This window comes from Alligator mississippiensis, chromosome 14 (assembly GCF_030867095.1).
Source record: "Alligator mississippiensis isolate rAllMis1 chromosome 14, rAllMis1, whole genome shotgun sequence".
NCBI lineage: Eukaryota > Metazoa > Chordata > Crocodylia > Alligatoridae > Alligator > Alligator mississippiensis.
Window position 1 is genome coordinate 19,233,367 of NC_081837.1, and position 13,016 is coordinate 19,246,382.

At 52.7% G+C, this 13,016-nt stretch overlaps 1 protein-coding gene and 1 long non-coding RNA gene across 3 annotated transcripts; one reads left to right on the forward strand and one right to left on the reverse strand.

Annotated features, from left to right (window-relative positions):
* Positions 1-1,763: 1,763 nt before the first annotated feature.
* LOC132244779 (major histocompatibility complex class I-related gene protein-like) lies at positions 1,764-7,963 on the reverse strand. Its single transcript, XM_059717230.1, has 3 exons — positions 6,102-7,963; positions 3,923-4,006; positions 1,764-3,444 (listed from the first exon to the last, which is right to left on the reverse strand). Exons 1-3 carry the CDS (start codon positions 6,301-6,303, stop codon positions 3,410-3,412), a joined length of 321 nt encoding a protein of 106 aa, XP_059573213.1. The 5' UTR covers positions 6,304-7,963; the 3' UTR covers positions 1,764-3,409.
* A 226-nt stretch (positions 7,964-8,189) lies between these two features.
* On the forward strand, positions 8,190-12,462 carry LOC132244736 (uncharacterized). Of its 2 annotated transcripts, XR_009456482.1 has the most exons (3): positions 8,190-9,320; positions 11,694-11,839; positions 12,310-12,462. It is a non-coding gene; the product is annotated as an uncharacterized LOC132244736 (long non-coding RNA). The 2 variants fall into 2 exon arrangements; XR_009456481.1 differs by lacking the exon at positions 8,190-9,320 and having other exon boundaries at positions 9,329-11,839.
* The last annotated feature ends 554 nt before the right edge of the window (positions 12,463-13,016 follow it).

Below are 13,016 nucleotides of genomic sequence, written 5' to 3' on the forward strand. Positions count from 1 at the left end.
CACCTGCAGGGCTGACACTGTGGCAAAGGGGAGGAGGAGAAGGTCGGGGGCAGCAAGGAGGTAAGTTTCCCCCCTGCACCCAAACCAGACCCAGGCCTGAGGGGCTGCCCCTCTACCAGCCCACATGATGATCGGGTGCCCCCTGCCTCCAGGCCACTCAGGATAACCCGTGCCACCTGTCTGCCAGGGCCCTAGTGCCCTGCATGGACCAGCTATCTCCTGGGTTGGCCTCTCATTGCCCAACTCTGGGCCTCAGGACCCTGTTGCTAGGGGTTCATCCTGGGAATCAGAGCTTCTGGCCCAGGCCAGGCCCACTGGGACAGAAAGCCCCACTGAGCCATGTGTGAGAGCCACATCCTGCTCCCTGCTGGGGAGATGCTCCTTTACCCCGTGGTTGTTCCCGGGGTTGAGTGGAAGGACCCCACACTGAGCGTGCCCTGACTCTGCCCTTCTCTCGCAGGCTCCAGCTCGCCAGGCTGCTCCCGTGCTGCTTCACCCTGAGGAGGTGAAACCCTGCACTCCTCCCCTCCCCTTCCACCCCCGTCGTCCCCTCCCTTCGTCTTCCCCTGCCCGATCTGCCGGGATGGGTCCATGGGATGACAGCCTTGCTGCCTCTGCCTGTCTGAGCATGTAAGTGGCTTCTCACTAATTGTAGTTTTCTGAAGCCTCTTCTCTTGTGTCCTTGCCTTGGGCCCATGCACAGAATGCTTGGGGTCTCAAGTCTCACCAGACACCTAAGAGAGAAGAAAATACAAGATCGTCATGCCGACGTGTCACCAGGGGTAATGACAAAACCCAGGTCAGTCTGAACCTTACTGCCGGCTAAACTTTTCTGTCTGGTAAAGGATCCAATTTTGTGTCTGGTAACGTACGTTTTATTCAGGGAGAAAGAGTTTGAAGCACCTTCATACAACAGCACATTGGGCTTGTAGTTAATTAGCTAAGGCGGTGTGGGGGAGGAGGTCTGGCTGACTGAATTAATGCGCGTGTGTGCATATTTAGAAATATGAGCCACTGACCAGGTCTGAGACTACGGTTGGGTTCAGCCGCCCCAATTCTGCCTGACAGGGCAGTTTGGAAAGCAAGGCGGCCCAACTGGAACCTCGTGACCCAGTGGACAGGGCTTCCGAGTAATTTGCTCTTTTTCTCTCTGGCTATTGAATGAATGTGCGTGTGTGTATTTAGAAAAATGAGCCACTGACCAGGTCTGGGACTAAGGCTGGGTCTAGCCACCCCAATTCTGCCTAAAAAGGTAGCGTCGAAAGCAAGGGGCCCAGCTGGAACCTCGTGACCCAGTGGACAGGGTGTCTGAGTGATTTTGTCTTTTCCAAACCCCTTGTCCCAGTAGCTTCTGCCGAGAACAGGAGTGAAAGGATCCCTCTTGTGTTTCCCTCCCCATTTCCATTTTATGAGCCGGTGTCGGGTCAGAAGCCTTTTGTCTGGGCGGTGAAAAGCTGCGGGGCAAGGCACTGAGCGGCCCGGACATCCTAAATAAGCCTCTCCTACGTCTCCCTGTGTGACTGAAAATGGGAACAAGTCAGTCTAAGCAAGTTCCCGTCCCCCCTAAGGGGACTCCGGCGTACTTCATGTACACACACTATTCTCCCGAGGCTTGCAAGTACCTGGATAAGTGGAACTGGGATACTAGGGATGATCCCGTGAAGCATTTTCCACAGGAAGGAACATTGGATCGGGATAAAATAGTGCACTTAAGAGGGGCTTTAGAGTCCCATGGATCCAAGACACCACAAAACCAGTGGGACATGTACTTTTATTGGTATGATGAAATGTCCAAAAGGCAGACAGAATCTCAAACTAGAAGTCTAAAAGACTCTCAAGAAAAATTAAAACAGCAGTTAAAAGCTGTTCGGGAGAAATTGGCTGCTCCCCCAAATTACACGCCGGCCACCGCTCCGATGTATCCAGCATTGCCCGGGGCACCCCCACCACCAGAGCCAGCAGAGGATATCCTTGACCTTTGTTCGAACCCTGCTCTCCTGAGACTCCCACATCAGCAACAACCGGTTCAACATCAGGCTGCAGCCCAGGTCCAAGAAGCCTTACCTCAACCACCGGATGTTCCCTGTCACAACCTCAAAGCAGGAGATTGGGTCTACGTAAAGGTCTATCAATGGAAAAACGCACTTCAACCCAGATGGAAGGGACCTTTCCAGGTACTTCTGACCACTAATTCTGCTGTTCGTTGCCAAGGCCACCAAACGTGGACTCACGCCTCACACTGCAAGAAGGTATCACCTCCATTGGACCCCGAAGCAGCTGAATTCCAACCCAGGTTGGGACCTTTCCCTGAGGCCAAGGACAAAGACCCTCGGGACCTCACTCAGGCAAGTGAGGAGCATCAGGGTGCAAGTGCTAGTAACCTCTCCCCTGAACCCAACACCTCAGCCCAGCCAGATTCATCAGTTGAAGAATAAAGATATCATCTTCGGCCTTGAAGAAAGTAAAGCTCCCACTCGGAAGATCACCACCTCGATCAAGACCAAGAGCCGACATTCTCAGTCCTTTAGGTAACCTGAGCCCAGAGGACAAAGAAAGGCTTTGGCTGCCATCCTGGGTTTGGCTGCTAGTGTTCTTTCTCTTACTGGTGCTGGTTATATTTGTTGTTGAAATTCTTTGTCCCTCCTGTCTCTAAAAATGGCACTGATATCCTGATACATCACACCTGGGTATCTTAGTATCACCCAAGGGGGGTGGGAGAAAAATTTGTACTTGCAGATCTCCTTTACGGTGGCTCAAGCTGGAAATAAAAGTGACTGCTGGATATGCTCTCACAGCCCAGCGCACCTACACCAATGAATCCCAATGATCGGAGTGCCAATATCCCTCCAGCAATGGGGAAAAATTAACGGCGGCTTCCTTAGACACTACTCGTTAGCTGCCCATCGGTCCGCTCCTAAGGAAAGGAGGGCCGCCCCTGCTATCTGGATAATCTCCCCAAGAGTAGAGGCGTCTTTCTGTTACAGATCCAACAACACCGGAGCTTACAATAAAGCCACACCTGTAGGACACTACCCTCATTGCCTAACTACTCTAGATTATAGCCCTACTAGCACCAGTGGAATGCTGTTGGGTAAAGTACCCTCTCTCAATTGTACAGGATTCATGGTCTACAACTTTTCTAAGGAACCTCATGTTGCTCTCATTGCAAACAGATCGGAATTTGACATTCACTCCAATTTTACTTCTTGTAATATATCTCGGTCCAGCAGGATAGCAGCCGAACGTGGTCCGTCCTATACGATGCATATCAATCGAAAGTGTCGTATATGGCACAACAGCTGTCCAGATTTGAGTACCCTTTTTATCCCGGGCCTTTCCTGGATCTGCGGAAACAGGGCTCATAAAATCTTGCCCTGGAATTGAGTGGGGGCATGCAGTCGTGGACGTGTTATCCCTGGTTTCGAACTGCATAGTGCAATATATCTGGAACAAGTAAAAAATGTCAACCATCACATGAAAAGGGCGGTTAACCCCTTAGCTACCAAAAACACAGGGTTCCATCAATTTGTGAGAGCCTTCATACCGTGGCTTGAAATAAGAGAATTGGAATTAGCCATAATTAACATTTCAGCCACAATAGAAGCTTTAGCAAGGCAAGAAAACCCACGGCAGAGTCTAGAATAATGGTGTTACAAAAGCGTGAGCAGATTGAAAGAAAACATGAAAGGCTGCATGATGAAATAGAGGGGCTCATGAGAATGGAAGTTTAAGGCTAAAGTGAGACTAAATAGTCTCAAAGGGGGGGACTGTGGAATCAGAAAAAAAATAAATGCCTTAAACTTTGATCATTTGAGTTATAAGATGACATAACCGCTTTGTGGAGAATTGCTGGCTCTGTACAGTAGAACAGATAAGGGCAAGTGTTTGTTCTTTGTAACTCCTCTGCAACTGCTTCACTCACCGCAGTCTTGAAGATAGGAAAAAGTATGTACACTCCACGCCTGCTTGTTCACCTTCTCCTTCAACAGCTCCAGGATAGCGTTGCCTGCACGGGGTCACTAGGGTAAGTGCAGGGCTGAGGGGGCAGACCCCCTCTTAGCAACCCCAGCCAGGCCAGGCACCCCCAGAGCCCCGCTTGCAGACCCCCTACCCTAAGGGGCCCCCCGCACAATGAGGACGCCCCAAAGTTCCATGCCCTGCCGCCTGCACAAGCCCTGCCCCCAGGCTCCAGGCTTCGCCCATCCCACCAATCCCCTTCCCGGCCCAGCCCACAGCCAGGGTTTGCCTGTGGGGCAGTCCTCCTCAGGCTGGTGCCCGTGCCCTCCGCTGGAGCTTCAGTCCCTTCTTTTGGCAGTGGCTGGCAGGCAGGAAGCCATGCTCTAGCGCCCCCCAGCGCCACTGTGGGGATGTGGCTGCCTTTCCTGAAAAAAACTGAATGCCTGTTCACTTGCTTCTCAGTTCAGTCCACGCAGCTTCGACTGACAGGTGAGCACTGACTGCGTTGTTTCATCCTCAGGCTCTTTGGCTGTCTGTGCTTAGCTCAGCAACCACTCAGCTAGCAGCACGCAAAACTGCTGCTCAGAGCATAGGACCCACACACCCAGCCCACCAAACAAGCTCTCAGCAAGCCCAGCACAGGCAGGCCTTGCTCCCTCTCCTTCCCATCATGTGTACGTGCACATTGCCTCCGATGTGGCTTCCCCCTCACACCAGTCCCTCCCTGCCTGTGCATCCCCAGTGCAGAGCTGGCTGTACGTGGGCTCCTCCATGGATGTGACCCAGGTCAACACCGTGGCCTGTGAGCAGTACAGCAGCTGCCACGGCTGCATCCTGAGTTGTGACTCAGCCTGCGCCTGAAGCAGTGAGCTGGATGCCTGCGTTGTGCACTGGAGACAGAGCGGGTGAGTCCCTCCCCTCCTGCCCCATGGCTCTACCTACGGTGTGTCCGCTTGGCCATCTGAAGAGGTCTCCATGGCCCTCCAGATGCCCAGGAGTGCCCCTGCCACAGTCCTTTGGTCCACTAAGTAGTGGTTCCTGGGTATCGCCTCTGTCGCTGACCTGCTGGACCTGACACTGTGGCTCCTGCCCCTTTTTCTCGGCTATTTGCTGTGTTGCTGGTGCCTAGAACCAGGTGCTGGCCCAGTGCACAGCCCCTGCTCCCTCCTCCAGGTCCTCCAGGCCCTGCCCAGACCAGGGGATGAGCGGGCCGTGGGCATCTGAGCCTGAGGCTGGTGCAGCCACGGGACTCCGGTCATCTCTGCCTCTCTCCCATGTCGGGTTACTGCAGGACATCATATCTGCCAACATCTCAGGGCTGTGCCCAAAGGAGATGGAAGGTGGGTGCCTGGAGGGTGATGGTGGCAGGGGAACCCAGGATCTGGGCAGGGAGAGGGAGAGGCCAAACACTCCTCAGCAATGTGGATGCTGCACAAGCTGCAGGCTGGGGAGCTGTGAGCCACAGCAGGCAGAGGCTGTGCAGCGTATGCATCCCTGGGTGAACATCAAGCAACCTCAGGACCATGCATGGGACTGTGCTCCTGAGCCTGGCCGGGGTCTGCGCCCTCCAGATGTGTTGAGAAGTGGTGATTGTATTAGCTGAAGTTGGCCTGGTCCTGCCTCTCACCCAGAGCTCACACCAAGGAGCTCCGTGGCCCCACACCCAGCCAGAGCTGCTAGCTCCACGAGAGCGAGGGTGAGACCTGTCCCCAGCCCCAGCTGCTGCCACCCCCGGGTCATGTGGGCCTGGGAGCCCAGAGCAGCTGGAGAATCCACTGTCCTCCCAGGTCCCAGGCACAGCAGTGATGAGCCCTTCCTGCTCCCCTGCACCAAGGCCTGGGCACGGCCTGGCTCCAAGGGCTCTTCCTAGCACTTACTGTGGCAGTAAACACCTGCAATGACCCACACAACACCAATAAAGATGCCCACAGTCAGCACTGGGTTGGACTCTGGAAGAGGGAAGGGGTCTGTGAGTGAGGCAAACCCCCAGACTTGTTCCCAATGCTGCATGGGCCCAGTGCCCCCTCCCCATCAGTACCCCTGCATCCTCTGACCCCCCAATTCCTCCCCGCTCAGTAGGGTCAGTCAGCTCCTCCCTCCTGAGCACCACGTTTCTTCTCCCTCCCCGTGCGGGGGTCACTCACCCGTCCGGCCCTTGTCCCAGGCCACTCTCAGAGCTGCCCCCAGGCTCTCGTGCCTCACGCTGCAGGCGTAGTTGTGGTTGCTGCTCGGGGCAATCTCGATGGTGGCCCAGGTCTGGTAGGTCTCACCTCTGCTGGGAAGGACCCCTGCATGGCTCGTCTCCTGGGGTTGCACCTCCCCATTTTTCAGCCAGACAGCAGCCATGTCCTTGGGGCAGAAGTCATGGACCTGGCAGGCTAGGGTGGTGCGTCCGCCCCAGGATGATGGCTTCTCGCTCACCTGTGCCACGGGACGCTCTGGGAGGGAGGAGACACCTGCTAGAGTGACTGCCCTGTTGGGCCCTCAGCACCCCTGCCAGGAGCCCGGGCTGGGCCCTGCACCGGGCCACACAAATTGGCTCCAGCGCCCATTTGAGGCAGGAGCAGGCAGTGTTGGGGAAGGAGCGTGGGGGACGGGAGACACGGATCCGCTGGGCTCAGGGCTGCAGGAACAGGGTTCGACACAGCTGATCTCTGGTTCTCAGACACGTGGCCAGGGCACAGACACCACGTGGGCTCTGCCCAGCTGGGAGGCCTGACCAGGGCAGGGACAGAGGCACCGTGTCCTACAGCTGTGCTGGGGTCTCACCCAGCAGCAAGACCAAGAAGCAGTGGTCGCCATCCTGGACACAGGGGGATGGGGCAGGCATTCCCTGGGGTGAGGGGGTGCCCGGTCAGTGCTGTCCTGGGCGGTGACACTGGGACTCACTGCTCTGCAGCGCTGCCTCCCCGTGCTGCAGGTACTGCCGCAGCCACTCCATGCAGGTCTCCTGCAGGTAGGCTCCTGCATGCTAAAGAATGGCCTTGTTCTCATTCCACCTGCGCTGGGTGACCTGGGTCTGCGTTGTTCCTGCTACCCAGAGTGGTGCTTCTCTGTGCGGGAGCAGCGCGGCACTGGGCAGCCTCCCCATGGGGCAGTGAGGCCCGGGAGCAGAGCCCGAGCAGGGGATGCTGCAGCTGCCCAGAGCAGCGACCCCACTGCAGCCCCAGAGGTGCCACCAGCGCTGTGCCCCAGTCAGCCCAAACCCTGCCTGCACCAGGGGGGTGACGGGGCCTGGTCCCTGCACCCCATGACTCTCCCCACATGGACATCTGAGTCCCTGCAGTCACTGCCCACCCAGCCCTCATGCCTGGGGGTCTGGTCCTCGCCCCCTGGGACTCTCAACTCCTGCCTTGCCAAAAGTTCACACACTTTAACACAAAACTTTACTTCTGTCCTGCTCAGGATCCAGCTCCACATCCAGCCTCCACTCTCTTGTGTTAATGGACCCCAGCCCTGGGCCTGCTGGCACTGTGGAGGGCTCCAGTGTGTGTGTGGGGGGCGGTGGGGGGCAGTTCCAGTTTGGGGAGTGGATTTGCCCCCCTTGGGCCACAGCCTGGAGTAGCTGATGGCTCCCGGTTACCTCCCAGATGCAGTTGGCTGGGGGTCCTGAGCTCATCCACACCTGGGGGGCAGCAGTGGGAGGCTCACAGAGAGGCATGAGAACCCCCCACCACCCACTTCCCTCAGGGAGTCACTAGCTGGAGCTGGGGGGCAGCAGGGGCTTGGGGGGGCAGTCTGTGCTCACCACCCCTCCCGCCCAATGCACGTGTCCTTTGCCCCCCCTCCTGTCCATGGATACGCGGTTCTGCATGCATGTGCTCCCCTCTGCTCTGGGGACAGCCCCCTCTCCCACGCCCATGTCTGCTGCCTCCCATCACATGCACACCACCATGATGGGGAGAAAAGCGGGGCAGCTGGGTGCTGGGGGAGAAGGGGGTGCAACTGGAAGCCTGGAGGTAGACGCAGGTGTGACCCGGTGCCCAGGGTGGGTGCAGACAGGACACGAAAGGGTTCAAGTCTCTCCGCCCCACCCCCCCCCCTGCCCGCCCTCAGCCCGCCCACCTGCGCCGCGGCCAATGGAGAGCTTATGCGTCACAACAGCGGGGCGAAGGGGGGGAAGGAGCAGAGGGTTCGCGCGTGCGCAGTGCAGCGCAGGCTGGGCGGCGGGAGTCACGTGCCCGCGCCTAGGCCCCGTCCCCCACGCCCCGCGCCGCTGCCGGTAGTGCCGGGACTGCGTCCGTCCGTCGCCCCGGAAACGCGGCAGGAGCGGCGGGGGGGTGTCGCGGGCACGCGCGCTCGGCAGCAGCAGGCGGCGGAGGAAGCGTGTCGAGGCCGCCTCAGGCCCGCTTTGACACCCTGCGGCACCGACATGAGCGCTGGGGCAGCGCCGGCCCCGGCCCGGCACCGCCCCGATGGAGGCCGGGTCTCTGCACAGCCGGGGGGCGGGGGGAGCCGGAGGGGCAGGAGCAGGCGTTGTGTCCGGGTGCGCACTCCAGAGCCGCCCGCCCCCCGCGCAGACACGCGCCCCGGCTGCGCTAGAGTCCGCACCCAGTGTTTGTAGGGGGTAGGGCGGGGTGTGGATATCCACATATACACTTGTACATGTATACACATGCACGTCAGTATACATACTTGGAAAGAGTGCGTGTGGCAGTGCACATACACGTCTGCCTGTTTGTGTACACCTGCATGCACGCACACAAACACGTGCACACTGTGCACACACACGGTATGCACATGCACCCCATACACTGCACTGTGTGTATACACCTACACATACATGCGTGTGCATGCATGTACGTACACACGTACATGCATGTATGTGGCTGCATGGGCTCACATACAGAGTGAGTGAGGCGAGCACCAGGTGGATTTGAGCACTCGATTCCCAGAGCAGTGGGTGCGGGGGACAGAGTTTGGTGGAGTCGCCCTTTACAATGAGATCCCTTTTAGCCCAGGGAGGTGAATCCGGGCGACCCCTTTCACTGGAAGCTCATGGGCACGTGCAGCCCTTGCTGGTGCTGTTCTTGTTTTTCCTAGCCCATGCTGCCTGCCCAGCTGGACGTGGCCCAGGTGTAAGAGTTAAGGCTGGTTCAATACTTAGATTTCTGCAGTAACCTTAGGAGTGGTGTTGGTTGTCGTATGCACCACGTAGACTCACTGAACCAGAGATGCATCAGCTTTTGTAAGCATCTGGCAAAAATCAACTTTTTTTTCCAGCAACATCCCAAATAAAGAAACCTTACAAGATTGTCTCGGTACATGAAATGTCAGTCTCAGCTGGGCTCCTTTGTGATATTAGCTCTATTAGGCATGTAAACACCTGCATGTGATTCACAGGACAAACCTCGAGATTTCAGGTAGGAAGCCATAGCTTCAGAAGCCGTTCGTATCTGCTGTGGTCTAAGCTCTTGGCAAGAGGTAGTGGTGGGAGTCAGTCTACTATTTTTCATAATGAAAAAATGAGTGAAATTTTTGAAATGCAGGTGCCACAAAATTCAGGCAAGTTACAGAAGGGCACCTGGAGCTGAAAAAGGCTGAGAAACCAGTGTACTAGGTACAGGAAGCCATGATGATAGCTTTCTCTACAGCATCTTAAATAGCAACTGGATATATTTTTCATGCCTGTTAATGGGGACTGATTTCAGAAATGCTCCGGTGAAGACATTAAGTAGGACTGGAATTGTCTCCTCGTTTTATTCACCTTAGGCCTAAAGGCCTCAAGTTGCAGTTTGTTCATTACTGTACCTGCCAGTTTTCAGGGACTCTCCAGCGCTTGACACTCCTCACTTCCCTCTCCAGCGCTCTGCGCCGTCTTCCCCAGGGCACTAAAGTTCCTGGTTATGCCTCTGGCTTTGCTTACACAAAAAATTGACCCAGTTTACCTCTGGTTTACTCAATCTGGCCAATTTAAGTAGTGCACACCAATTCACAGGTGGTTTTCTTGGTGTAGCTTGTGTTGATAACTTTTTTAAACCAATTTTAATTAAATAGGCACAATATCTGGCTCGGTGAGGCCTGAAACATTATTTCCCACACCCTTTGCATAGTCATGCATGCACATAGGAAAAGAAAGGAGAAAGTGCTTGATGAAGTTACGGAACCACTTTGATCTCAGTTAATTTACTACATATCTGCTCCCTGACATAGGAAGTTGCTTGGCTTACCTTTCTAGTAGGATCTATTCATTTAGCAATAGCAGTTATAATTATGCTTTAAAAATACTTACAGTAAAATCTGATTTCACATGCTCCTGCATTTTGGGGGGAGGGGAAAAATCTTGACTAGAAAGTCTCACTTCTTGAATGAAACTTTCCGTGCTTCAAAGCTCTCAAAGCTAAACAGAATTATTGAAAACTAGGGTTGGAAGGGACCTCAGGAGGTCACCTAGTCTAATGCCCTGCTTGAAGCAGGACTACCCCCAACTACATCACCCCACCAAGGCTTTTAACATTTCCAAGTGAACATAAGTAATAGGTTTAGATGCCAAAAATGAGTCCAGTAAGGCAGTTATTTTAGTACTGTAGTGTATATGAATCATTGTGTTCCTGTGAACTTGAACGTGTAGGAAGAATTATATTTGTCAATCTTCTTTTGTTAAATAGAAACCAAAAGACTTATCTAGGCAGAATTGTGGTGGGGGATATTTATTCCAGTTTTTGCTATAATTTTAAATCTTCCAATTTGAATGTTGTATCACTGGGATTTTTACCTTTAAATGGGTAAAGTATTGTCATGAAATACTGTATGATGCACACCCAAAGAGAAAGTACAATGTATTTTAAGGTTGGGAAATTATATTAGAGCAAATAGAAGCAAAAGTGTCTAGCCAAACCAATAATTACCCTTCCATGAATACTAGATTCTGTTTCTCACCTGTCTAAACGCTTTCCTCTGGTGAGATAGTATCATCTTTTTACATTAATCTTAGGATTTAGTATGGGATATTTTAAAAATTGCTCTTCTGTGTAAAGTTAAGACTAACAGTCCTGATTTCCTCAATGCTGGAAAAAGCCCCTCTTTTTCCTGATTTACATACTTAGAAACATGTTTCTATTTTAACAATGATTGATGGAGGTTGGGTGTTTTGCTTTTGTTTTGGCGAGTCTTTGCTTTTACACTGGTATGTGGTATCATAAGTGGTAGGTGATTTCCCTTGTGGAGTGGGGGGTGGGGTTCCAAAGAGGAAATCATCCACTATGAATGCTTTGGGCTTGATTCAGTACTCTGTAAAGTCAATGAAAAGACTCCCATTCATCTCAGTGTCAATTGGATTGGATCCTTAAAATGGCTTTTCTTGGGGAAACAAGAAAGATTAAAAATAGATTTAAAAAATAAATAAAAAAACAAGACGGCTTAAAAATAGAATGAAAAGTTTTGACTTTTAAGCTGCTAGTTCAGGTCTAGTAAAGGCTGGTAGGGAATAAAAGTCGTAACTGTTTGGGAACCTTTTGGCCTTTTTGAAGATAGGCTAGTATGATTTGTGGTGGAAAAGCATCAAACCCTACTTTCCAGCTTTTCTTGTGCTGTTTTCAAGGTTGCTTTGAAGACTGTTTGTTGGCTCTGTTAATATCTTTGGAAATGGTGATTTGTATTGGACATGGAACTTTTGTAACTCTTGGAAAGGATTTCTAAATGTATTGTCTACAGAACTAACCGTGGGTATTTTTAGAGTCCAAAATGTGAACTGATTCACTAATTGAGAAATTAACTGTTTTTTCTTCTTCTTTCAGCGCTACAACTTGTTGTGAAGCATTTACAGCTGCTCCACTTGTGCATATTTTCAAACAGGCAGGATCTTTTGAAAACGATACCTCATGTTATATTATTAAAATGGCTATCCATACAAGGCTGAGTGTAAAAATGAAAATGCTGACAGGTATTTCTTAATCTTTTGAGATTTTAACTAACATTTCATTCTTATTTATGTTTTATTAATTATCTCTATAAGCAAATATAAATTGGGGGGGGGGGACTTTGGGGAAGTGATTGAAGAGAACAAAATCTGAAAAACGATTCTGTAAGAATATCTTCTTTTACCACCTGTCATGATGTATAAATAGGCAAGAGGTCAGTTTGGCTTTTAAATTCAGGAGCAGTGTGTAGGTCTGGGATGAAAAAAAACACCCCATTTCTTCCACCTGTTCCCTTATATACTAAGCAAATTTGATTTAGAGAAAGAAGGGTTTTGTTTTTACTAAAACTGCACTTAACCTTGACCTGGCAATCGCATAGCATCATAGCTCTTAACTTATTTGAATATTTGATTACTGTAACTTAAAAAAAAATTAAACATCTAGGAATTAAGAACTGTAAAGTAATAGGTAGTGTGTTATTTTATCATCTCAGGTTCAAGCAGGACAGTTTCAGGAATGTATGACTTGAGAGAGGCAGCCAGACAGACAATCCAAATGCTTCAGTTGGCAGGATGAAGTGATATGCTAATGTAAGAGAAAAGGTGGGTGTACAATGGCAAGGAAATAAATACCCGTTAAAGAGGTGGGAGGTCTAGGACAGTGGTTCTCAACTTTTTTTGTACCAGGACCTGTTTATGAAGATCAGTGGCCAGTGCTGACCTGCTTTCCCCCAGCCCTGCTAAAGGGAGCCCCCAGCTGCCCCTGTGCCATTCGGGCCGAAGTCCCGCAGTTCATGCGGATTTCAGTGGAGTGAGTCCGCTGTGGCAGCCCCCCCTGCCCTGGTCTGGGGCTGCCATGCCTCACCAGGCAGCCTGGTCGCGGTCCCTCCAGCCCGTCCCCCAGCAGCGTCTCCCAGTTGCTCTGCCCGTACAAGTATGAGCACCAGCTCAAGTGCCACCAGCCCAGCTATGCAGCTCCCCCGATGCCTCCCTCTCTTGCTGAAGGGGCAGGCGCCTACCCCTCCCGTCCCCCCTGCCCTGATGCAGCCTTGGCGCCCGGCTATCTTCCCCATATCTGGCAGGTACCCATCCCCCCTGCCCACACACACACACAGTCCCCAAGTCCCGGACCTCCAACCCTCACTGATCATACACTTATCTGCATCCAGCTATTGGTGCTTCTCCCAGGACCCTGCCTGGG